Genomic DNA, 25,284 nt, shown 5'->3' with positions numbered 1-25,284 from the left:
TTTTGCGTATTGTTTTCTATCATGTTGTAAGTATTCTTTCCATCCATATTTGGGGATTTTTTTTAAATTTTATTTTAGGGATATTAGCTCTTTGTCTTAAAGTTGTACTCCCCGCCCCGCCCCAGTTTGCCCTTTGCCTTTTGACAGCTTTTTTTTTCTTTTTTTTTTAATGGGGTGTTTTGTTTTGTTTTGTTGCTTTTTAGGGCCACACTTGTGACATATGGAGGTTCCCAGGCTAGGGGTCGAATTGGAGCTACAGCTGCTGGCCTACACCACAGCCACAGCAACATAGGATCCGAGCCACGTCTGCGACGTACACCATAGCTCACGACAATGCCAGATCCTTAACCCACTGAGCGAGTCCAGGGATCCAACCCTCAACCTCATGGTTCCTAGTCAGATTTCTTTCCACTGCGCCACCGCAAGAACTCATGGTGGAATTTTTTTTTTTTTTAATTTAAAAGTTTTCTGTGAGTGGAATTTCCTTTTTTTTCTTAATTGCTTCTGGATTTTAGGTCTCAGCTAGGAAGTTTTGCCCTACTTTCAGATTTTAAAGGAGTTCACTCATTTATTTCTTCTATTTTTATAATTTCATATTTTATGTTTATAAAATATTTAATATATTTTATATATTGACCTCTGATCTATTTGGTGTTTATTCTAATGTAGTATGAAATATGGATTCAGTTTTATCTTTTTCCAAATATCTATCCAATTGATCCAATGCTTTTTCCACTGATTTGAAATTTGGGTCTTCTTCTGGACTTTTCATTTTGTTCCATTGACCTGTTTGTCTAATCATGTACTAGTATCACAGTGTTTTACTTATAGGTGCCCATATGTTTTGCTACTTTACTTTTTGTTCAGAACGTGGTAATAATGACAGCGTCACCTTCATCTAATTCATTGTCTTGCCCACTACCAACACCAAATGTTGCAGTGCATTAAGTAGGTGCTCTTTGACCCTGTATTGGTGACAAGAAGTCAAGAATCAGCGAACAAAATCAGCTTTCAGTACCACTTCTGAGCAAGTCACTTACTCTCTCTGGGCCTCTTCCTCAACATTTAACAAATAAAAGGAGTTGAACTAGATGGTGTTGAGGGTTCTTTCTGAATTGGTTAGTGCTGATCTGGTGAGAGTTCAGTCTGCTTTTTATTACCTTGTGTCTTGTCCCTTTGCCATATTCATGAAATAAATTTTCTTTTCTGGATCCTGCTTCTTTGATCTTTTGTATAGGTTTTGCTTTGTTCCAGCATTTTCTTTTCTTCTGTGTTTCTTTTATTAGCTTGTGTTTCTTTCTGCTGATCAGGCAAAGGTTGACACTGTTTGGCTGCTCAGCTTCCACTGACCTCAGTGAGGAAAGATTGCATGCAGTAAATTGGAATTATTTTCCCCTGGCAGAGAATTTCTCAAACAAAAAACAGCTGCTGGCAGAGGTCTGTTCTGTTGTATAAAGAACAGAAGGAGAAAAGCTGCATCTCTGGTGTTTGAAGAAATCAAACAAAACTATGACCATGATATCAGCTCCTGATTTATCTCTGAGGGTTGGTATTTCCCTGTATTTCCGAATACTCCTCCAAAAAGAGGCCAGGAAAGAAAGTGATGAAAAGAGAAAAAGTGTGGAAAGAGCCTGTTAGGTAGCAATCTTATATGTAAAACAAGAAAGGTTATGGTAGTAACTTAAGTCATGTCAAAGTCTTGACCAAATATAAAAACTTTGTATCTTATTTACTCTAACTGAAATACTTAAAATGCAAAGGAATAGTAGGAAATTCTTAAACCCCTAATTGTTAGTGTATAAATTAACCTTAAAAGTGCTAAGTTTGAAAAATGTGAAAGAAACTTTTTAATGTGGAAGACAGAAGAAAACCAGTGTAATGTGACAATAAACATCATGTTTATTCAGGAAAAACAAGAAGCTCATGGAAGTGTTTCTGCAGATAAAAAACATTAATAGTCATTAAGGGATGCCTTAAAAGATTAGAGAACCATTGTATATAAAATGTCAATGTCCAAAAGTCTGCTAGTTTTTATTAAGATGGAGCTCTGTTAGTTTCTTGAGCACCAGTGCTACAAATAAATACTGCATTCTGAAAAATCCCAGAACTATGAGAGGTTATTCAAGGATAAGTTACCACTAAGGCCACCACATTTCATTCCAAGTGACTGTTTCTTCCAGGACTTTGGGTAGGGATGAGGAGGAAGAATGTGTGCTTTAGGGCAAAGGAGCATTTCTGCAGGCACAGGCTGGCATCCCTCACAGGTATCAGCTGGCGAATTCTCCACCTTGACTTTGATGAAGATTGGGCCCACCCCTGCTCTGCTAACTCAGATTTATCACTTGTCAGGTAATGAATAAAAGATGAAATTCTGCATAAGAAAGGTGGTGTAAAAAGTTTAAGTATGGGAATGTATGAGTTTAGTGAAAGTTGAGAACCATCAGTATTTTGATACAATCATTTTTTTCTGGAAAAAGTCATCCAAATTTGGAATGAAGCTATAGAGGTAGGGGTTTTTTTTCTTTTTTTTCTTTATGATTTCATTTTGTTTAGGTGCTTAAGGCGTATAAAGAAGAACTTTTTAGAGAGGTTGGTTTTAAAATTTGTGCTACCCCAACAAGATAGGGAAATGTCCACATCTTATGGTGCCTGCTTGTATTTTTTTCAGAGTCAGTGTCCCCAACCCAACCACACAATTTGATATTTTAATGTTTGTCTTACAATTTCCAATGAAAGCTAAAGGGAAATTTCTTTATTCTCAAATACGCCTTTTAATCTCCCATCCCCACAAACTTGGAATATTTATTTAATACCTGAGGCATTAATTTAAAACTTACAGGTTTGGGGGGGGGTTGTGGTGTGTGTCTCCATTCCTGAGGCATATGGAAGTTCCCAGGCTAGGGGTCGAATTGGAGCTGCATTTGGAGGCCTACACAGCCATAGCCACGCCAGATCTGAGCAGCATCTGCATCCTATGCCATAGCTCACTGCAATGCTGGATCCTTAACCCACTGAGCAAGACCAGTGATCGAACCTATATCCTTTTGGATATTAGTCAAGTTCTTAACCTGCTGAGCCACAATGGGAACTCCAGAGGTTTTGGGGGGTTTGTTTTGGCAGTGCCCATGGGAAATGAAAATTCCACACATATGGAAGTTACTTGGCCAGGAATAGAACCTGTGCCACAGCAGTGACCCAAGCGGCTGCTGTGACCATGACACTGCCACAAGGAAACTCCAAAACTTACAGTTTTGTTTAAAACCTGGAGTATGTATTCAGATTTTCACACACACACTCTCAAGCTTTGAAATGTAAAAATAAGATTTTATTTAGTCAAGGTAACCTTATACACAGCTTTTCTGGGAAAAAAAAAAAAACTATTGGGTGATAATAAGTATATGTAGATTGCTTGTTTCCAAAATGGTTAATTTATTGATATACATACTGTGCACATGTGTAAAAATGTACTATACACTAAAGTTAGGTCCCATAACCAGTAGACATACCATTGTTATATAATTTCTTAAAAGTTCCACTTATGCATATTTCAGGTAATTCCTGAATAAAAATTTGCTAACACTTGCTGTTTAATATATTTCATCACATGAAGAAAAACAAAAGATGGAGTCCTTTGAGAAGAGTAGAAAATCAGCTAATGAGCCAGTTGTAACATTTATAATAATTCTGCAGGTGGGGGTGGCAGGGATTCATTGAGGTCTTGATGGGAGTCAGGAGGAATAGGAAACTCCTGACACTGAATCTCATTGTTGGAATGGTCCTGGTTTTTCATAAAATCTTCCTGTGGCAGGGGCAAGTTAACCGAGTCAGGAGGAGGTGGAAATGACTGTTTAAATTCAGAATTAGGATCTTCACAGACTTCATTGAGACAGTCCAGAGATGATGGGAGATTGTCAGAATCATTTGGAAGAGGAGATACAGTTGCCATTGTGGGTTTGTCAGATTGGTCACCCTCCTGTCCTTCCAAGTCAAGAAGGGGAGGAGGCGGTGGAGGCAGATCTGCATCATCTGAAGAGGAAACAGCAGTGCCAATCGTCGATCCATCAGCGCTATCCTCTGATGTACCATTTGCTTGATCTTTTATTTTCTCTGCTTTGGGGTTGTTGGAATCTCTAATGTTTTCGCTTGATTCAAACAACTTAATTTCTAAGTCATCTGCTGCAGATGTGCTTTTGCTTGGTTTCCAAGCCATAAGTGAAATAATTGATGTACGTTTTGTGGGTACTTCATTTTCTCTAATGTTACCCAAACATATGTCAGGAGTTTCACCATCAGCAAATGGAGACCTACCTGCCCAGTTTTGATCATTTATCACTGGTTTTTGCAAGCATTTCCACAATACAATCATGATTATAGCTACAAACATAGAAGTCAGAATTGCACCAATTAATATGGCAACTGTTGATGAATGAGAATTGGTTTTCTCTGGGTTTTTTTTGTTCATGGTAGGGTCTAGGATGAATCCTGGTGTATTCCTATGTGAATTTATGCCACTTGGTGTCGGTGGTGTGGGTAGATTATGAACAGTCGGTGGTATCGATTTTCTGGAAGTGTGCATAGAGGATGGTTGTTGAGTTTGAGTGTGGACAGATGGTAATTGTTGGCTGGTAGAAGAACGGACAGACGGTGATAGTTGTCGGGCAGAGGTGAACACAGGTAGTGCTGTTCCTTGGGAGGAAGTATTGGTCATTGCCGTTGGTTTTTTGCTAACATTATAGGCAAGTGGTTGTCCAACAGAAGTGTGTGCTGCTGGTTTCCCAGAAGAGGCATAGGCAGCTGGTGTTGATTGTCCAGTAGCAACTTTGGGAGTTGGTGTAGGTTGTCCAGAAGAAAGGTTGTTGAATTGTGTTGGTTGACCCAGAGGATTCTCTCTTGGGCCTTGAGAATGAGCTGAGGCATATGGTATTGATGATCTAAATAAAGTAGACTGTGGCTGCACCTCTGTAGTAATCTCTGTAGTAGTTGCTTCTGTCTCTGAGAAAAATGTATGATGCAGGTGTCCACAAAACAAAATTAAGATGAAATATTTGGGATCCATGTCACAGTGGTTCCTCTTTATGGAGTTTTATAATAAAAGAAAAGACAAGGTATCATTTAGTGTCTGGCATAGGTATGTCACATAAGTATTTGTCGTTCCTAATTTAGACTTTATACACCAAAGGCTGATGTGAACAACTTGTAAATATCCTCTAACTTACCTGTGTAACCCTTGGATCTCATAGGCAGTGATCTCTCTTCATAAGATCTGTGCTTGGCCCTGCTGCCCCTGTAACTATTACATTCCAGTCCTTCATTTCACAGTCATGTCCCTCAGATGCATAGGCTCTGCTGGTGCCATGTGTGCTCTACTTCTTCCTCCGTTTTCTACTAGAAATACATGACCCTCCTGCCTTGAAGGACACCAGTAACCATCTATTACCTAATCCAATGGTCTTTTCTTTCTTTCTTTTTCCTCTTGATCACATTTGACACTATGGATTATTTCTTCACTGCTATTTGGCTCTTTGTAGTTGTCTTCCTTCCATGTTAACCTTACTCTCGCCTGTTTTTCTCTTGCCTCCCAAATAGGGTGATTGATAGATAACTTGATATGTATTCAGTCCTCACTCTTAACTACTTTTCTTAATCCTAAATCTGTAAGGTTTCAGCTCTCACCTTTGTGCTATAACTCCCAAACCTATATATACAGCCTGTATTTCCTTAATTCTTATTCAGTTTGTGTGACTTCATGGTGAAAACTTCCATGTGTATATCCCACTATTAGCAAATTCAACATACTGAAAACAGAATTCATCTTCATCTCAGAAGTGACTCCTCTCCCAACTTCTCTATTTTTGTTAATGGTACTACCTTTGTGAGTTCCTCATGCAGAGAGTCTACTGTGTTAGGTAATCTTTGCAGCAGTATCAGTGTCTGGCACAGTGTCTTTATATTAGGATCTCATATTTTTAAAGGATTCAATTCAACTCATAATCCTAAGCTCAAAATCCTAAGGTGGTCTTTGAATCTGGTTGAGTCAGTACTACCCAGATGGTAAGTAGTTCTGCTCCTGCTTTCATTTATTTATTGATTATCACCATCTTTGTGTCAGACCCTGTTCTGGTCTAGGAGACCCTCCCCCCCAAAAAAATTGTTTTTAAGTTGCTAGTGGTAGAAACAAACAAGAAGTACATACAGTAATTTGGTAAGTTTTCTCATAAGGTATCCAAGAAATAGAGGAACTAACCTAGCCTGGGAAGGCTTCATGGAAGTTTTCTCAGAGAAGTAAAACTTGAACTAAATCTTGAAAGGTGTGTAAGAATTAACTAAGCAAATAAAATATTCCAGCCAGGGGAACAATATATGAGCCTAGGAAAATAAGGCTTGTGTCTAAGTGTGGCAGGTAGGGTTTTTTGTGGGATGTGGCAGATGCTAAGACTTGAAGAGTTTTAAGTTCTCGTTCTACTTCTACCTACCTGTCTAACGATGAGAACTAGTCATTTTAATCCCTCTTGTTCTCAAAAGCTTTATCTCTAAAGTGAGAACAGTTTTCAACTCTGTGTGTAATATACTTGTTTTGCACATCATTAAGCATGATGGTAACTATTTGATTATTTCTTAACTTGAGGGAAAAGAAAAATCTCAGGGTCTTAGATGCTGGTGTATATGATTTCACACTAGAGTTTTCCTGAGATTTTTAGGCTCATCTGAGAGATTTGATCTTCTATGCAAGGTACAAGAGGAACTCTCTCAAGTTTTGCAGATAAATAGACTTTTCAGCATATTTGAGCAGTTCTCAGCTTACTCTTCTACCACTTGGTAAGCAGTAATGACACATTACCGTCTTTTGGTAGAAGAAAAGACATGATTTTTTTTTCTGGTACAGTAACTTACTTTTTGTTCTCTGACACTTAAAACCTAAATTTTAAAGTATGTCTTCTTTGAACTCCCCTGCTGGTGAACTCATCTTTGTACAAGCATGTATGATCAGGTTACGCCTTTGCTTGAGGTTCCCCATTGCTATCAAGATAAAAATTCTTTTTTTTTTTGTCTTTTTTTTGTTGTTGTTGTTGTTGTTGCTATTTCTTGCTTGGGCCGCTCCCGCGGCAAATGGAGGTTCCCAGGCTAGGGGTTGAATCGGAGCTGTAGCCACCGGCCTACACCAGAGCCACAGCAACGCAGGATCCGAGCCTCGTCTGCAACCTACACCACAGCTCACGGCAACGCCGGATCGTTAACCCACTGAGCAAGGGCAGGGACCGAACCCGCAACCTCATGGTTCCTAGTCAGATTCGTTAACCACTGCGCCACAACGGGAACTCCAAGATAAAAATTCTAAACTCAGTTTTCTTCCTTCCGTCTCGTTTACCAGTCCAGGGTCATATCTCATGACTGAAACTTCTCATTCTGCCTCTTCCTCATCTTATAGACTCCTAAACACACACTTCCCACACCCCCCACACCCCCACCCCCCCCGCCACGGCCCTGCCCCAAACAGAGACTTTTAATTATGCTATTTTTCATCCTCTGAGAATGTGTTCTTTTTTCCAAACCCAGCCCCTTCCCCATTCTGGCTGCCTAACTGAACCTGTCCTCATCTGTCACCCCTCAGCTTCCGTTCACCTTCTTCACTCACATTCTCTGTGACTGATGACCACAGCCCAGAGAGCTCAGCCGTTCCCCGAAGCCCCTAGTTCTGTTCTCTTTGTAGCTCCTTGATCAGTCTTCATATATGCACCTCACTCATACTTCTTTTCTCTTAAATAGTTGTGTTTATTTATTTTTCATTATATTTTCTTTTTTTAGGGCCACACCTGAGTCATATGGAGGTTACCAGGCTGGGGTCAAAACGGAGCTTCAGCCGCCGGCCTGCACCACAGCAACACTGGATCCAAGCCACATCTATGACTTATGTTGTAGCTTGCGGCAGCACCAGATCCTTAACACGCTGACCAAGGCCAGGGATCGAACCCAGTTCTCACAGACACTATGTCAGGTTCTTAACCTACTGAGCCACAATGGAAACTCCACTTTCATTTATGACTTAACTTTCCTCAGTTCCCTTTTATTATCCCCACCCCACCAAACAAGATTATAAAGAACCTTGAAGAAGGCAGAAAGAAAAAAAGAAAAATCCTTATCTAGAACATACTATGTGCTGTGCTGTACTGTCTCAGGTGTTTTCCATACTTCTTTTAATTTAACCTTTAAACGACTCTATGAAGGTGGAGGAATCCTTGACTTACAGATAAAGAGACAAATTCAAATGTGTTAAGTAATTTGCCGAATGTTATATCACCATTAGTTGACAAATTAGGAATTTATACCCAGGACCATCTGATTCCAAAACATATACCCTTTCTACTACCCTAAACTGCCTCATATTTTTTTATTTCGATTTCTTTACAGCAGAGTGCTGTGTATGTTAGGGGCTCAGTAAACATTCAACCTGTATTGGGCTTCTTGGTTCTTTTCCGCTTCACTTTTTCACTATTTGTTGATACTTCTACCAGAATGTAAGCAGAGAAGGTGAAACCTGAGTTATTAAATGCCTGTGCTTCACATCCATTTTGCAGAAAGGTTTAATTGGGAAAAAAAATTGAAACTTTTGGCATAAATATGGAAATCTGAATTATCTCTGGATGGTTATCATCTGTGCAGTTCCTATCTACTGTTCTTACAGATTACCCCCCTCCCAAGGCCTCAGAAAGTGTTATTCTTTGGAGTTTCATTTTTTTTTTTAATGCCATCCAAAGCAGCAGAAAATATAGGCCATGAATTGTCTTCAGCCAAAAATGTTTCTTCTTTTGTGACTTTGCTTAAATTTTTTTCAAAAACCCACGCAGTTCCTTTTTTCAGTTAGCTGAAAAAGGCATTAGAGAAGAGCCCAAACATGAATATAATTAGAAACCCAGTTTAGTTTGTAAGATCAATTTTTACAGGCTTATAGCCTCTTTTGTCAATAGGAAGGTCATAGGGCCTTCAGTATATGAGATTTTCCCACCTGTCATTTAAGGGTTACAGCAGTATTAAAACCAAATTCTATTTTTTACCCATCCCACTCCTCTCAGCACCTCAGTTAGCTTTCTGCCCTCCTAGGATCTGCTACATCAGAATGCTAGACTCTGTCTTAGAACTCTCCTACAGCAGTTCACAGTAGTCCAGAAAAAATGAAGAGGCTTTAAAAGAAGAATAAATAGGGGGTATAATAGTGAAGAAATGGACTTTTTTCTACTTCGGAGACAGTGAGGCCAGTGTTATTACCAATGCAGAAAGTTACTTAACATGTGTATTTTAAATACATACGAGTCATGAGGTACCAACACTGTTTCTGCAGGGAAAGAAGGTAGAAAGAAAGAACCACACAGGGCAGGAGAGTAAAAAGAACGAGAAAATGTCGGTTAAGATGAAATGAAAAAGGGATGGAAAGAAATACAAAATAGCGCAAAAAGAGAAATGAAGCAAAACTTAGAGTAAGCAGCAAATATATGGGTAAAGAGAAGGTGAATTGATTAGAGAAGGTGTTGAAGAAGAGTTAGTAAAAAGCTGAGGAACAAGGAGTGATTATGTCTTTAGCAGAAAGTTAGGGTAGAAGATTAAAACGGACAAAATTAGAAGCTGGGGGAGAAGATTGAAGCAGATGAAAGAAGGAACCGCAGTTACGCTGCTCTCTGGCCTTGTGGATGCAGGGAGCCGGCCGAGAAGAGCAGTCTGCCCAAAATGGAGGGCTGACGTCCCCCATCTTCGCAAATTCACGTACCTCCTTCGTCTCATTCCTCCCTCCTGTCTGCTCTGAGATAGGTCTCTTATGCGATGACTATCTGTTAGCAATGCCAATAGCTACCACTTACTGTGTACACCCCCAGGGTGAGGCAGTGATCTATTTTAGTGGGCGAGGTGATGTTATCCTCTTACAGATAAAGCTGAGACACACAGAAGTTGGGTAACTTGCCAGAATGTCACAGCTGTAAACAGTGGCACTAATACAGAAATCAGCCAGTCTTGTACCCGAGCTCTTTGCTTTTATTATATTCATGGTAAAATTATGAAGTAGGAATGCTTTTTGAGGGGAGGAGATACGAACTCTCTGGGAACAGATATGTAAGTAACTTTTGGAGGTAGTCTTACATAAAAAGTTGAAAAAGAACCACGAGAAAACCATTTTAGTCCTGTGACTCTACAAAAACAGTTCTTGGAGTTTTGAATGGTTTTGATATATAAGCTGTCATATTTGAAGTGATTTTTAAAGATTGGACCTTGACAGGCATCAGATTTATATTTAACAAATTCAGACTTATTCAAAATTCATAATTTTCTTCTGAGGGAAATTATATAGGAATTAGTTAAAAAACACAAGAACTATTAAACTTTACATTTGGGCCTAATCCTTTAAAATGTATAAATAAGTCGTGTCGAAAAAGGAGATAGAAATCCTTAATTTTTTTAACTTCTATAATAGTTACTTAGAAGAAATCCGGAGTGGACTTCTATAAGGGAAAGCCATAAGTGCTTAATGAAATGTTGAAATAGAATATCTATCACCCACTGTGAATTTATTATTCTGTGATATTACAAGTCTATATAAACTCTTTGCGGTTTTTATTTTGGAGGATATTCACTGTGTAAGTGTTCAGTTTACTCACAGAATAAGCATCTTTTCTCCATATTAACCACTTTCTATTCTGTGGGAGTTTTTTTCCATATCTATTTTACACTGTTTACTAAGGCTCAGATAATGTGTGACATAAATATGTACACACATTTTATCATAGTAGCTTTGTCTTAGATTTAAAAAAAAGGGATAACACTTTCATGTCATCGTTATTGCTTAAATTTAAAATTCTATTTGTATAAAAAAAGCATATGTAATAATGATAATGAGTATCTCATCTAATCACTTGTTTTTTTTAATTAAGTGAAGGTGACATTCTAACTATGAAAATTAAAGGGGATTTAAAAATAAAAATAAAGCTGTGAATTGTTTTACATACAGGAAAATTTTGTAGAAAGCAAATCAGAATTTTTAACAATTGGTGTTACAGAGTTATAAATTCAGTCATATCCCATGGATTCTATTTTAATTTCTAACCCTTAGCCATCTGCCCTGCCTATAGTTTATTTCTTTTATTTACAGATCTAAGGTCAACAAACATAGTGACCGAATAAACTTTAAAGAGCTTATATTATGTAAACCTAAGTGAAAATTTTTCTCCAAGGCAGCTCTACACTGAATTTTTAAAACTAAATGCAACAAAACTGCAATATCTGTCATGGACATCTTTAGATTATTAGACTTTAAAACAACAACGACATTTTAGTTTTAAAAATAAATTTTATATAAAGCAAAGATCAAATCAGATTGCCTATGTGAAAATTTTCTTACCTCAGTTGTTAACTTCTTTTGCAGAATGATAAATTCTTGCTCTAACTGGACATTTTGGTGATTTGGCTAAGAAAGCAAAAAGGGAGGTTCAGTTTGGATTAAAAATGGTCCTCTAGCAAACTGAAATGGTTTCTGTAGAAAAAGAGGAAGTTTATCAATCGTTGGTTCCGGAAGTACAGTGAGCCACAAAATGACTAAGAAATGTACTACTTTAACAGAATTTATTTGAAACACAATTTGGAGTTACATGATCTGCTTTTAATTAACATTTGTAGGTAAATATCGGAGACTCTGTAGTAATGTGATTATGTAGTTTAAATATTTAAAATAAAACTTTGGAGAGAATATTATAAGGAAAAAGTGCCAATTGGGTTATTACCCGTAGTGAGATTTCTTCTCATAAGTGAATGATGTGTCCTGTTTATTTGCATGACTTGAGGCAAATCTCTGTACTTCTTTTTTTTTTTTTTTTGTCTTTTTGCTATCTCTTTGGGCCGCTCCCACGACATATGGAGATTCCCAGGCTAGGGGTCGAATCAGAGCCGTAGCCACCGGCCTACACCAGAGCCACAGCAACGCGGGATCCGAGCTGCGTCTGCAACCTACACCACAGCTCACGGCAACGCCGGATCGTTAACCCACTGAGCAAGGGCAGGGACCGAACCCGCAACCTCATGGTTCCTAGTCGGATTCGTCAACCACTGCGCCACGATGGGAACTCCAAATCTCTGTACTTCTGAGTCATGGTTTCCTCCTCTGGAATAATATTTCTGAGTTTTGTGAGAATTAAATTAGCATAACATGTACAAATGCCTTGCACACAGTAGATGGCCAGTAAATGTTAATGTTATTTCCTCATACATAGTTTAGGCTAAGCCCAGGCAAAATTATGATTAATTTTTGACCAAGTACTTGACTGAATGATTTTTTTGATAGTGATATCTAATATTTGTCTAGTACTTACCCTACTATAGAAGCAGTTTGTTTAAATAGTTATTTCCCCAATATAGTTTTTTTTTTCTACTGTACAACATGGTAACCCAGTTACACATACATGTACACGTTCTATTTTCTCACATTATCACGCTCCATCATAAGTGACTAGACAGAGTTCCCAGTGCTACGCAGCAGGATCTCATTGCTAATCCATTCGAAAGTCAGTAGTTTGTATCTGTTAAACCCAAGCTTCTCAACCACCCCACTCCCTCCTCCTCTCCCTTGGCAGCCACAAGTCTATTCTGCCAGTCCATGATTTTCTGAATGATTTTTGAATTCAAGTCCACAACTCTGATTCCCCACAAAATAGGTCATTCTCAGTGGAAAGTAAATTGGGAGTCACCTTTTAAGTAAATTAACTAAGCAAAATAGATTAAGAAGATTCTGAGTTATTCTGAATATAAATTTCTTTGGGCAGGTTGCCTTCTATCCTCTTTCCTGAAAATGCAGATCATAATTCTTAGTTTATAAATGTATTATGGGATTAAATAAATGTAAAGTGCCTAGCATAGCACCTATTACAATAGATCCAGTAAGTTTTAAAACCATCCCCTGGTCTCCCCTAATCACTGTGGCAGAAGACAGATTATTAAGACCTAGTTCTTAACCTCATGGTACTTAGAATTTGGTACAAAGAAAATAAGAGTTTTTTTAAGGGATCTTGCTGTAAAGTAGTATGGTTGTAAACCATAACCAATATGCTATAAACTTTTAACTCACTATTTTTAAATCCCTGAATTAGCATGTAGACCATACAAGGGTAGAAAAGCAAAAGTGTTTTTGTTCAAAAATAACTTAAAATTTGAACTCAGGAGTTCCTGCTGTGGTGCAGCAAAACCACAGTATCCATGAGGATACGGATTCAATCCCTGGCCTCGCTCAGTGGTTTAAGGATCAGGCATTGCCGTGAGCTGTGGTGTAGGTCACAGATGCAGCTTGGATCTGGTGTTGCTGTGGCGCAAGCCAGCACCTGTGGCTCTGATTCAGCCCCTAGCCTGGGAACTTCCATATGCTGTGGGTGCCGCCCTAAAAAGCAAATGAATGAATGAATGAATAAAATTTGAACTCAGACATAGCCTATTTAAACACTGGTCAAGTTTGGAAAAGAACTTCCTGTTGTTCATGAGCTACCACTGGATGTTAACATTCTGAGGATGCATGTTTAATAGCTAAGCTAGTGAGTGATGAATTTTAAATACTCCTACAGTAAGAGATTTCTGTTTTCTGAGAAAGTATATGACCTATGTGTTGAATCAGAAAGTAGTTGCCTAGGTAATTTCTTATTTTTAAAAAGATGCTGGAGTTCCCTTTGTCTTTAGGCAAATCTCTGTACTTCTGAGTCATGATTTCCTCCTCTGGAAGAATATTTAATGAACCCAACTAGGACCCATGAGGATGCGGGTTCAATCCCCAGCCTCGCTCAGTGTGTTAAGAATCCGGCATTGTCGTGAGCTGTGGTGTAGCTTGGATCCAGAGTTGCCGTGGCTGCGGTGTAGGCCAGCAGCTGCAGCTCTGATTCAGCCCCTATCCTGGGAACCTCCATATGCCTTGGGTGTGGGCCTGAAAAGCAAAATAAATAATTAAAAGTTAAAAATAAAAAGACGCTAGTTTGGGAGTTCCCATTGTGGCTCAGCAGCAATGAACCTGACTAGTATCCACAAGGTTCTGGGTTCAATCCCTGGCTCCACTCAGTGGGTTAAGGATCTGGTGTTGCCGTGAGCTGTGGTGTAGGTTACAGATGCAGCCCGGATCCTCTATTGCTGTGGCTGTGGTGTAGGCCAATAGCTGCAGCTCCATTCAACCCCTAGCCTGGGAGCTTCCATATGCTCCAGGTTTGGCCATAAAAAGCAAAAAAAAAAAAAAAAGATGCTAATTTGTTTCAGTTGCTCTGACTTGTGTTTATATATGACACCTGAGTCAAGGACTGCTTTAGTTATTATTTGTTCTGGTACACAATCTCAGATTTTTATTTTGTACACAATGGGAGCTCTGCCTAGTTTCATTTCAGGTCTGTTTTTTTGTTTGCTTTTTCGCCTTGCTTTTGCTTTTTTAGGGCCATACCTGGGGCATATGGAAGTTCCCAGGTTAGGGGTCAAATTGGAGCTACAGCTGCTAGCCTGCACCACAGCCACAGCAACTCGGGGTCCAACCCGAGTCTGCAACCTACACCACAGCTCATGGCAACGCTGGATCCCCGACCCACTTAGCGAGGCCAGTGATCGAACCTGCGTCCTCATGGATACTAGTCAGATTCGTTTTGACTGTGCCACAACAGGAACTCCAGGTCTGGTCTTTTTCACTCCTCAAAAGATAACCTGATGTCACTACGATTGGCCTGAGTGTTCTCTTGTTTTCCTTTTTCTTTTGTTGACATTTATCTATCTGGAATAATATGGTTATGATTTATAGTTTAAGAAACAGATGTTTTATAAATTGATAATAAAGTTGATACTTTTTATTCCCTCTCATTTTAAGATGTAACCTTTAAAAAATGTAACTTAGATCTTTGTAGCCATGTAACTTTAAAAATTGAATTTGGAAGATCCTGTCGTGGCTCAGCGGTAATGAATCTGACTAGTATCCCTCAGGACACGGGTTCAATCTGGCCTCACTCAATGGGCTAAGGATCCACTGTGGTGCCGTGAGCTATGGAGTAGGTCGCAGACCAGGCTTGGGTCCTGAGTTGCTGTGGCTGTGGTGTAGGCTGGCAGCTACAGCTCCGATTCAACCCCTAGCCTGGGAACTTCCATATTCTGCTGGAGGGGCCCTAAAAAGACCAAAAAAAAAAAAAATTGAATTTGATGACCTAGAGCAGTGTGCTGGAGAGAATTATGCAAAAGTTATCAGTGCCTGGAGCTCATCCATACTAATTAATTCAGAAGGTGGGGTGTGAATTCGGCACTGGTGAGTTAAACTCTGGGTGATTCTGATTCACAGGAGGAAAATCACTCACCTAGAAAGAAGAGTAAGATTGTGGTCATACTTGGAAAAAGATATACAAAATCTTTTCTTGAGAGTTTCCTCGTGGCCTGCAGTTGTCACTGTTGTGGCTTGGTTTCCATCCCTGGCCTGGGAACTTCAGCATGCTGTAGGCTCGGCCAAAAAAAAAAAGACCCTCAAATGGCTAGCATATTACCCAAAATAAATGCTCAGCAAGGCATGAGGTTCTTTTTAAATGTGGCCTGATTCTTTTTTTTTTTTAATTGTTGTTTATAATTTTTATTTTTATTTGTTTTTGACTGCACCCACAGCATGTGAAAATTCCAGGGCTAGGGATCAAACCTATGTCACAGTTGTGGCCTGAGCCACAGCAGTGACAATGCTGGATCCTTAACTGGTTGCACCACCAAAGGAACTCTCAAATGTGGCCTGATCTTTAATTAAGTATGCCCTGTGTCAGTTTCAGTGGACAGTTAGTCTCTCAAACCAATTTTTGTCATGTATTTAACTGAAGATGAAAGTCTTGGCTTACATGTAAGTCAGTATTTTACTGGAACTCAGTTTCTTTAAAGGTTAAACCGTTAGTACCTGAAGTATCCAGTTTTCCAAATTAGAGCAAACATGCACACACACATACACACACCTTTCCTTTGCTCATGTCATACTGACTACTAAAAATAAGTTGGTCGTTTACTAGGCCACTTGGCATTCTCAGAGTCCAAAAATTAGCCTTTGGATATTTGCTATAAATAATCCAATAAGCGTTATTTATAGAGTAATGTTACACTTAAATAGTAAGATAGGAGTTCCCCTCGTGGCCCAGTGGTTAATGAATCCGACTAGGAACGTTGAGGTTGTGGGTTCGATCCCTGGCCTTGCTCAGTGGGTTAAGGATCCGGCGTTGCCGTGAGCTGTAGTGTAGGTCACAGAGGTGGCTCGGATCCTGAGTTGGTGTGGCTGTGGCATAGGCCGTTGGCTACAGCTCCCATTAGACCCCTAGCCTGGGAACCTCCATATGCTATGGGAAGCGGCCCTAGAAAAGGCAAAAAGACAAAAAAAAAAAAGTAAGATACGGTTTATATTTACACTTGTTTAGCCTCTTGTGGAGATAAATCTCATCTGTTTCAGCTGTGCTCTATTTCTCATTGATCTTTACAGTGTGTTCTCTAAGATAATAAAGTCAGTGCACATATACATAGTTTTATTCTAATGAGTCATAATTTATTATACAAATTTTAAAGTTTTAATTAAATATTTATAGTAGAAAAACACTTTCTTCTGTGTGCCATATGTAAGGATGAAAACATCTAGCATAACATAGCATAGCTGTGTTGATGTATGAGCTGGTATGGATTCTGTCACATTCAGCAAAGAAAGTACCATTTAACTATACAGTTCCCACTCGATGCATTAGGAATGTGACTTCTGTTAGATGTTAAAGCATGTACTTGTCTCCGACGACACACTTCAAAGTAGAATTACACTCTTCAGAGTATAGTTACATCCGAACGGAGATCATCTAACTCCTGTTGCTGAACAGGAAATATTTATTGTCCCTTTCTACCTCTGTTAGTCATTTCCTTCAACTCCTCTTTCAAAACTTCCTCAAATGTTTGGTTGTTTTGTTATTTGCCTTTTAAATAGTTGGCGTCAGAACAAAAGTGCATAGTTTCAGTAATTAAGCAGGCAAACTTCTCTCCTTCTTACCTGCTTGACTCTAAATTGCAAGGCCTGCCATGTCAACTTTTAGACCATCAGATCAACATACTGGCATTAAATATCAGACTGACTTCATTTTTTCCAAGAACTTTCTCAGTACTATTTTGTATCTTGTTTCACTAAAGCATCTGTTAGTGAGTGAGTTTTTCAGTTCCTTCTTTTCTTTCCCTGGTAGCTGTGAGCACTCCAGTGGATTGCAGCATTAGGTTGGGCCCTGTGACCTGTTTTGCTCTTTTCCAAGTGTCTGATTCAGCAGGCCATAGACCACTGCTTGCCAGAAAATCACCATTGCTTCTAGGCTGACGCTTGCCTACTTGTTTTGATCGTCTGAGAGATGAGACTTTGTTTGCCAGAACCACAGTTGATAGAAATAAAATGGTACAGATAAGGAAGAGCACTGCAATTATAATTAAGCAAACTAGCATAGCCATGTTGTTGTTGTTTTCCTCACAGATATCTTTTTTGAAAATTTCACTGTGACTTTTGCTTGTGTTTTCAGTGCTCTGTACTGTTGGAGAACTCTTCCTGACAACGGAAGTATAAAGCTCCTGTTCAGATTTAGGAGTTACAGACACGATGGGAGATGATGTTGCTATTTCAGGAATGTTTGTAGAATTACCTTCTTTATCTACTTCAGGAACTGTAGGGTTTGTGTTAATGTTTTCATCTTGGCTTCTGCCCGTCTTATTCTCAGTATCTGGATCCCAGACAGTAGTATTATTAGCCCTCAGATGGGTGTAGTTTACTTTTGTTCCAGGAGACAAAGGAAGAACTGTTGTCATCAGAAAGGCAAGATGCAGGTAGTGCCCCATGTGGTCCATGTCCGTGAGTGTGCTGGTAATCTGTTGGGATAGCAATATAATGTGTTAACTTGTGAAAGAATAATGATTCCTAGTTTTGATAATTGTAGCTAAAAGATAGACAGCTGCTGTTACAACTTAGCTGCAAGCTTACGCCTAACATTTGCTATCCTATTTGAATTACTTCTGAACTGATTTATTTTCTATTAGGCTACGTATAAAGAAACAATTTAATTTCTATTATTCTTTTAAATGCTAAAAGGTAGCATAACAGATAACTACTAATCATTATAAACTGAATACCATGGTTTTATTGTTTTCTCCCTCTTAAGCATGCGACTTTAGCTTTGAGTCAGATAGTTCTGCTTTTGCTTTTTTGATTCCTCCTTTTTTTTTCCTGTCCATGTAAGGAAACTCCTTGCAGAAACTCCCCACCCTTTCACAAATGTGCCACCAGTCTTTATAGTAGAGGAGAACTGTGACGTTTTGCTTCAAGTATGAAAAGAAAATGCTTTTTTTTTTTTTTTTTTTTTTGGTGGGGTAGTGGTCAGGAAAGGGGAAGTGTGGCAGCAACCAAAAGAAGGACTTCAAACAGGGTATTCTTTTTTCTGAGTGTTATCTTGAAGCTGATACTTAGAAATATAGTCCGGAGTTCCCGTTGTGGCTCAGCAGTTAATGAAACTGAATCTGACTAGCATCCATGAGGACGCAAGTTTGATCCCTGGCCTTGCTCAGTGGGTTAAGGATCTGGTATTGCCACGAGCTGTGGTATAGGTCGCAGACAGGGCTCAGATCCCGAGTGGCTGTGGCTGTGGCTGGCAGCTACAGCTCCAATTTGACCCCTCACCTGGGAACCTCTGTATGCCGCGAATGCAACCCTGAAAAGAAAAAAAAAAAAGATAAATATCTATATATAGATATAGATATGTCCCAGTATTTGTGAAAGCAGTTTCATGGTGGTGTTTTCACTTCCATATTCACTTCTATGTGTCCTGAATTATTGTGACTTTCTGAAAACAAAGACATGCCACTTTTCTCAACCTAAACATCTAGCATTACAAAGAAAAAGAGGTAGGTTTCCTTTGAATAATGTCAAAAGTTCAACAAAAGCTATTGACCTTTTTCATCATTATTTATGCTTAGAATTCTTCTGTAACTATTTTGACATAATTTTTACAAATTGTACTAAAAAATAAAAAAATAAATTATACAATAAAATAGAAATGCAGAATCAAGATCATTAAGATTTAGACTAAAGTGGGAAGTCAAGGCAGATCAGAAGAGTCTCAACATATAAATGAAAAAGTTGAAAACAAAGCAAAAAAAGCAGGGGGAAAAAAAGCAAAAGGAGTTACTGTTGTGGCACAGTGGAAACTAATCCAACTAGTATCCATGAAGATGTGGGTTCAGTCGCTGGCCTCACTCAATGGGTTAGGGATCCCATGTTGCTGTGAGCTGTGTGGTGTAGGTCACCGATGTGGCTCAGATTCTGCTTGGCTGTGGCTGTGGTGTAGGTCAGCAGCTGTAGCTCCGATTAGACCCCTAGCCTGAGAACTTCCATATGCCTTGGGTTCGACCCTGGAAAAAACAAAAAAAAAAAAGGTTGAGGGAATTCCCATCTTGGCTCAGCAGAAATGAATCTGACTAGTATCTAGGGGGACTGAGGTTTGATCCCTGACCTCACTCAGTGGGTTGGGGATTGGGTGTTGTCGGGACCTGTGGTATAGGTCACAGATGTGGCTTGGATCTGGCTTAATTAACTGTGGCTGAGGTGCAGGCCAGCAGCTACAGCTCCGATTCAGCCCCTAGCCTGGGAACTTCCATATGCCTCAGGTTCAGCCCTAAAAAGACCAAAAAAAAAAATAAAAGTTGAATTTCTCAACATATAAGTGAAAAGTTTTGGAGTTCCCCATGAGGCACAGTGGGTTAAGAACCTGACTGCAGTGGCTTGGATCACTGCAGAGACATGGGTTCGATCCCTTGCCTGGTGCAGTGAATTAAAGGATCCTGCGTTGGCTGCAGCTGTGGCTCAGGTTCAATTCCTGGACCTAGGAACTTCCATGTGCTGCAGGTGCGGCCACTAAAAAAGAAAAGTTTTGGCTCTGAGCTCACTGGAAGACAAGTCTGTTTGTAATTTTCATTATCTACTGTAAGACTGAAGATGTAAATATATCTGGCCTATCTTCTGCAGGTACTGGTAAACCAACAGGAAAGATTTACCACCGTTATTGACCTTTCTTTCTGACAATAATATTCCACTTTGAGCCACTTTTGTAAGAATACTTTATTGTTAACATTTATTTGAATAGGGAATATAAGCAAAACCTAGACTGTTCTGCTGAGATTTACTAAACAAAACTGCCTGTTTAAGAACTTTATAGAAGTTCTTCTCAGACTTGAATGTTCATGAGAGTTTTGGTTTTTTCGTTTTGTTTTTTTAAAAGTGCAGATTGTGATTCCAGAGGTCTAGGAGGGACCTGAGATCTCTAAGCCACTCCTAGGTGACACAGATACTGCAGTTCCTTTGAGTTTCAAGGTTTTATAAGAAATTGTTTTTATATTTGCTTTGGATAATATTTATATACGATTGATATATAGAAATTGAGAATAATAAATGTGTTATGTTGTTTTAACAGGCAAAATCGCATATAACAAACAATAACTGGAAACTCCTCTCTGAAGTGATATTTCCTATTGAAAGAGAAAAATTCTTATGTGTTCTGGGAGTACCTTTTGGATTATGATTTTTAGTAGACAGTTAAAGTTATTGTGCACTGACTTCTATGTAATAGTGTTCGGCTTCAGTTTTTAAGTTGAATGACGTAAATCTTTGGATACTTTGATTCTTTCACAAAGAGAGATTCTTTAAATTGGGTTAGCAAGTAATTTCCATCCTTTTACACTAGGCTAGACTTCTGCATTAGATACGAAAAGACTTAAAGTGGGGGTTATCATCGTCGCATTAGTTCATTAACAATGTAATATGCATCATAGTATTTGTACACATTTTAACAGCGCTTACCACCGGAGAGATAATAGGCCCGCTGTTGATTGTTTTCAGCCAGATGTACTGTCATCCCCAAATAAACAAACTGTTAACAAAATGAGACTTTCTCTTACTCTTACAAATGCCTAAGAATAGAGGGCTGTCTCTACAACCCTAATTTATGCCATGGAAGCCAGGTGATGTTATCAAAAGTTTTCTTTATCTCTGGTCATTTTCAATAAAATTACTAAGCATTAATAATGAGAAATTTTTAAACTTTTTAAAACAACAAGTAAAACTTTACAATTCACTGTGAAGTCTAAACTCAGATCCTTCTTAATCCTAATTTAAATCTGTATAGATGGTAAATCCGTTTCTTAAATTTTACTTAATAAGACAGAAGAAGCAGCATATGTTTTCCATTTCTAATTCTGCTTTGTTATTTAGATTCTTAAGTACTGTTTAAAACCACTTCCTCAAACGCTAATCCGTACAAAGTTATAAATGAAAAGGCATAAGAAAAGCTGTATATATATGACCTACCTTACAAAATGCTTGGTCACAATCTTATTATTAACTGATTTTAATAAGCCACTTCTTTTCTTGTCTTGAAGCACAGTTTCCAAGTAATTCAAAGCAGAATAGACTTGTAGAATATGAACCTAAAAGTAAATCTTCAGTAAAAAAGGATATGTACAACTAGCTTTCCACTAACCACAGATGACACATTTCCTTTCCACTGCAACTGAAGCCCATGTCACAGGGGGAAAAAAAAAAACAAAAAAACTCTAGTTGGCCACTGGCATGACAGAAGGCTTTGTAGAACAAATCCCCGCCTCCAGGGAGGGGAGGGGGTTCTGCTTAATGCCTTTGACCTTATTTTTATTGTATATTCGTGCTGTATACTTTTGAATGATACATTAGTATATCATTCAGAAGAAGGTGAAATGGCATTTTCCCTGAGATTGAGAATTAAACTCTTCTCTAAAAATTTTGTTTGTATACCACAAACTGACTTGATAATATGAGTTTGGAGACCTGGGGTATTGGTCAGGTGATGGATCTGTTGCTGGAATTTGGCCTCTTGTCTGCCAGCACTTAATTGAAATGCAGAGACAGAGTTTTGGGTAAAGGAGAAAGAAATAGCTTTATTGCTTTGCCAGGCAAAGGAGGGTCACAGCAGGCTAATGCCCTAAAGATTGTGCCCCCCATTAGAAAGAATCATGAGGCGTTTTATAGTAAAAAGGAGAGAAACATGTTTTCAGGTAGGAATCAGGATTGGGACAAACATGGCTGCTTCTTTCTTTGGGGGAATCTCAGTCATCAAAGCTGGAGTCAGGAGATCTCGGGGTGATCATGACGGCGGTCTTCTGGGTTATTGCCCAGAGTAGCAGTACTTGGGAAAAGGCATATTGATCAGAGATTAGAATAAACCTGGAAAGTTCCTGAAAAACATCATGTGCTAATAATCTTTAACCCACAGGCAGTTGTGCTCAGGGTGCCTAATCTTTAGCTTATGGGTGACTGTGTTTAGGTTGCAGTTAAGCCCAGGAGAAGGACAAGGAAGGACTCTAAGATGTTCAGTATTAAAGTATTCTTTTCTAAAAGAAGCATAAGGAGTATGACTTTTCTCTTAGGTGTAAAAGATGCCTATATTATCATGTGTCTTCCTTGAGAGGGACCAGGATCCTGTTCCAAGGCTGTGCTATTGCTCCTTGACCATTCCTCCCTTGTCTGTGCGTCACCTCCCTTCCCTAATCAGCAACTGTCTGAACCTGTCCCTTGGAACTCAGGGAGGGTTATGGTGGCTGAATGAAGCCCATTTCCTAAGAACAAGAAATGGGGCACACAGAAAGGCTTTTGTGCCCAGGAGCCCCACAGTGCGGTGCTTGGTTTCACATATGAGACATCTCAAAGCCTGGAGCTGTAGCAGTAATTTGGGAGTATATTTAGTAAACTGGATTATATGGGGCAGAAAATGCTTTTGTGTGGTCTAGTGTGTACACGCACACGCACTCGCACTCCCCTCGAATATCCTGTCATCACCTCATACTCAGTGTCTCTAAAATGGACTTTATTTCCCCCCCGGAGTGGCTGCCTCTTGTGATCTCTGTCTTTGTTCATGATAGCACTGTTGTTTGTAATGTCAGAGCCTTGGCACACAGCAAGTCCTTTTAATCCAAGTCCTTTCTTTCAGCCCTGATCAGACCTTGGATCATGTTGGTCTTTTCTTCATATTCTTGAATCAGTTTCTTCTTTCCCTCTCACTCACTTTCACTTTTGCCCTAATATTTTGGATCTTTATTAGACCATACCTAGACTTCTACAGTATCTTTTTGTACTAGCCCTGACTCCTTCCTATAGCTTGTACATATCACTTCCTGTGGTCATATCATCCCTTTCTTTTCAAAAAAAAAAAAAAATGTGGTTGAATAACTCCCTAACACCTAGAGCAATGATTCAGAAATGTTTGTGCACATAAATATCAGATGAGGAGGTTATTTAAAAAAGAGTGACAATGTCCAGGCCCCCTTGCATAGGTCATATATAGTAGGCCTGGGCTGGGACCAGGGAATTGCATTTTTATGAAGCACCACAGTTGTTTCTGATGCTGGGGTTCTACAGAACATACTCTGAAAAATACCAGGCTCCTAGGAGAAAACCTGAGTCCCTTATTAGTTTAACAGTTTTGGTCCCTTCACAATTTAGCTATTCTGTATTTTTCCACCTTTATCTCTTAAAACTTCTATATGAATCCACTATTCTAGCTAAACTAGCTGAGTCTTGCCTCAACACATCTAGTTACCTGTTTCTTTCCCTCTTCATCTCTCTCCACAAGGCCTGCCAATCCCTCTTGCTGAGTTCGAAATTCCTCCTGCCCAGTTTAGCATCCTCTGTGTAGTTTCCACTGGTTACCCAGTTTGTGTCGATTTCTCCAGCTTTTGAACTTGACAAAATAATTTTTCTCTGAAGTTTCTTTGACAAGTGATTACATACTACCTCATATCTTTTCTTTGGTCTTAAAATATTTCTTTTATTTTAAAATCATTTAACTTGTCATATTTTTATCTTTTTTTTCCCAATAAGGTTTAAAACACTTATGTAAGGATATTTATCTTAGCCTGCTTTGTAGTACTACCAGAACAACACTGGGCCAAAGTTAATACAGGTTATTTTTGATTTGAAATTCTAGAATTGTGTACTTTGAGGCTTTTTGATGGTCCTTATCTTGACTACACACATTGATAAGCATTCTCTTGAGTGTAAGCAACATATGACCTAATATGGCTTAATCAAAAGATAGAATTTATTGGCTCATTCAACTGAATAGTCCAGGGATAATATAGGACTCAAATGAAATGGCCAGAGCCCCAGTTTCTCTGCTCCATTTCTTGTTTTTAGGCAGGCTCTTTAAATCTCAAGATACAAGCTAACAACTCCCAGAGCTGTTTCCCTTGTTTATAAACATCAGGGAAGAAAAAGTTCTCAATTCCCAACACTTTAAGCTGAAGTCTCTGAATTGGGCTTCTTTGGCCCTGGTTGTCCTGGTTTGAATCATGTGATCATTGCTGAACCATTCTCTCTGGTCAAAGTGGGATAAATGAATTGACTAAAGTCATTCAGTTTTCTCCAGGTCTTTGGGAGGTCATTCCTACCCAAACCATTCACCCGGAACTTTGGTTGGCCTCGAAGCACCCAACCAATGTCCATTGCATTCCTCCTTGTTTGATGATGGTGGGCAAGTTTGTTGTTGTTGCTCAAAATTTTTGAACTGGAGATTTTTCCCTTCCATTTTACTTAATGGAAGTAAATTTACTTAATGTTTACTTCTCAAGTGATTTTAAAAATGGACTGTATAATTATTTTATATTATAGTTCGTTTTCTCTAGAAAACTAATCAGAAAGTAAAGGAATAAAAGATATTAGTGTTGTCTATATATTCATTCAGAATTCTGTTAACAATCTGTGTGTTGTTGTTGTTGTTGTTTTTCATCTTCCTTAGGTTCAAAACTGGTCAAATCAATGGAGATTTGCTGATATACCACGTCTTGCTGACTTTAAAGCCATATTATGCAAAGCCATATGAAATTGTAGTGGATCTTACCCACACTGGGCCTAGCAATCGCTTTAAAACAGACTTTCTCTCCAAGTGGTTTGTTGTTTTCCCTGGCTTTGCTTATGACAATGTCTCTGCAGTCTATATCTATAACTGTAACTCCTGGGTCAGGGAATATACCAAGTATCATGAACGGCTGCTGACTGGCCTCAAAGGCAGCAAAAGGCTCATTTTCATAGACTGTCCTGGGAAACTGGCTGAACATATTGAGCATGAACAACAGAAACTACCTGCTGCCACCTTGGCTTTAGAAGAGGACCTGAAGGTATTCCACAATGCTCTCAAGCTAGCTCACAAAGACACCAAGGTTTCTATTAAAGTAAGTTTTACTCCCCGTTAGGTAAGT

General features: G+C 39.0%; 3 protein-coding genes across 10 annotated transcripts in view; 1 reads left to right on the top strand and 2 right to left on the bottom strand.

The window, feature by feature from the left end:
- The window catches only part of NF1 (neurofibromin 1), a 263,468-nt gene that overhangs the window by 185,301 nt on the left and 52,883 nt on the right, over positions 1–25,284 (top strand). For 5 of the 6 annotated variants that reach the window (XM_047758022.1, XM_047758020.1, XM_047758023.1 and 2 more), the window contains one exon: positions 24,825–25,257. In XM_047758022.1, coding sequence (XP_047613978.1) covers positions 24,825–25,257 — 433 coding nt within the window. Of the gene's footprint in view, positions 1–24,824; positions 25,258–25,284 lie in introns of those variants that run through there. The other variant, XR_007131866.1, reaches the window with a different exon arrangement.
- Positions 3,304–11,513, bottom strand: EVI2B (ecotropic viral integration site 2B). Of its 2 annotated transcripts, none has more exons than XM_047758025.1 (2): positions 11,381–11,513; positions 3,304–5,071 (listed from the first exon to the last, which is right to left on the bottom strand). In XM_047758025.1, exon 2 carries the CDS (start codon positions 5,054–5,056, stop codon positions 3,674–3,676), a length of 1,383 nt encoding a protein of 460 aa, XP_047613981.1. In that variant the 5' UTR covers positions 5,057–5,071; positions 11,381–11,513; the 3' UTR covers positions 3,304–3,673. The 2 variants fall into 2 exon arrangements, with proteins under 2 accessions (XP_047613981.1, XP_047613982.1); XM_047758026.1 differs by lacking the exon at positions 11,381–11,513 and adding an exon at positions 9,758–10,096.
- EVI2A (ecotropic viral integration site 2A) lies at positions 16,515–21,597 on the bottom strand. Of its 2 annotated transcripts, none has more exons than XM_047758028.1 (2): positions 21,365–21,597; positions 16,515–17,877 (listed from the first exon to the last, which is right to left on the bottom strand). In XM_047758028.1, exon 2 carries the CDS (start codon positions 17,854–17,856, stop codon positions 17,167–17,169), a length of 690 nt encoding a protein of 229 aa, XP_047613984.1. In that variant the 5' UTR covers positions 17,857–17,877; positions 21,365–21,597; the 3' UTR covers positions 16,515–17,166. The 2 variants fall into 2 exon arrangements, with proteins under 2 accessions (XP_047613984.1, XP_047613985.1); XM_047758029.1 differs by lacking the exon at positions 21,365–21,597 and adding an exon at positions 20,858–21,129.

The sequence above is a fragment of the Phacochoerus africanus genome, chromosome 14 (assembly GCF_016906955.1).
Source record: "Phacochoerus africanus isolate WHEZ1 chromosome 14, ROS_Pafr_v1, whole genome shotgun sequence".
Lineage (NCBI taxonomy): Eukaryota > Metazoa > Chordata > Mammalia > Artiodactyla > Suidae > Phacochoerus > Phacochoerus africanus.
Note: the sequence above shows the minus strand (reverse complement) of the source record. Positions and strands in the feature narration are given on the sequence as shown.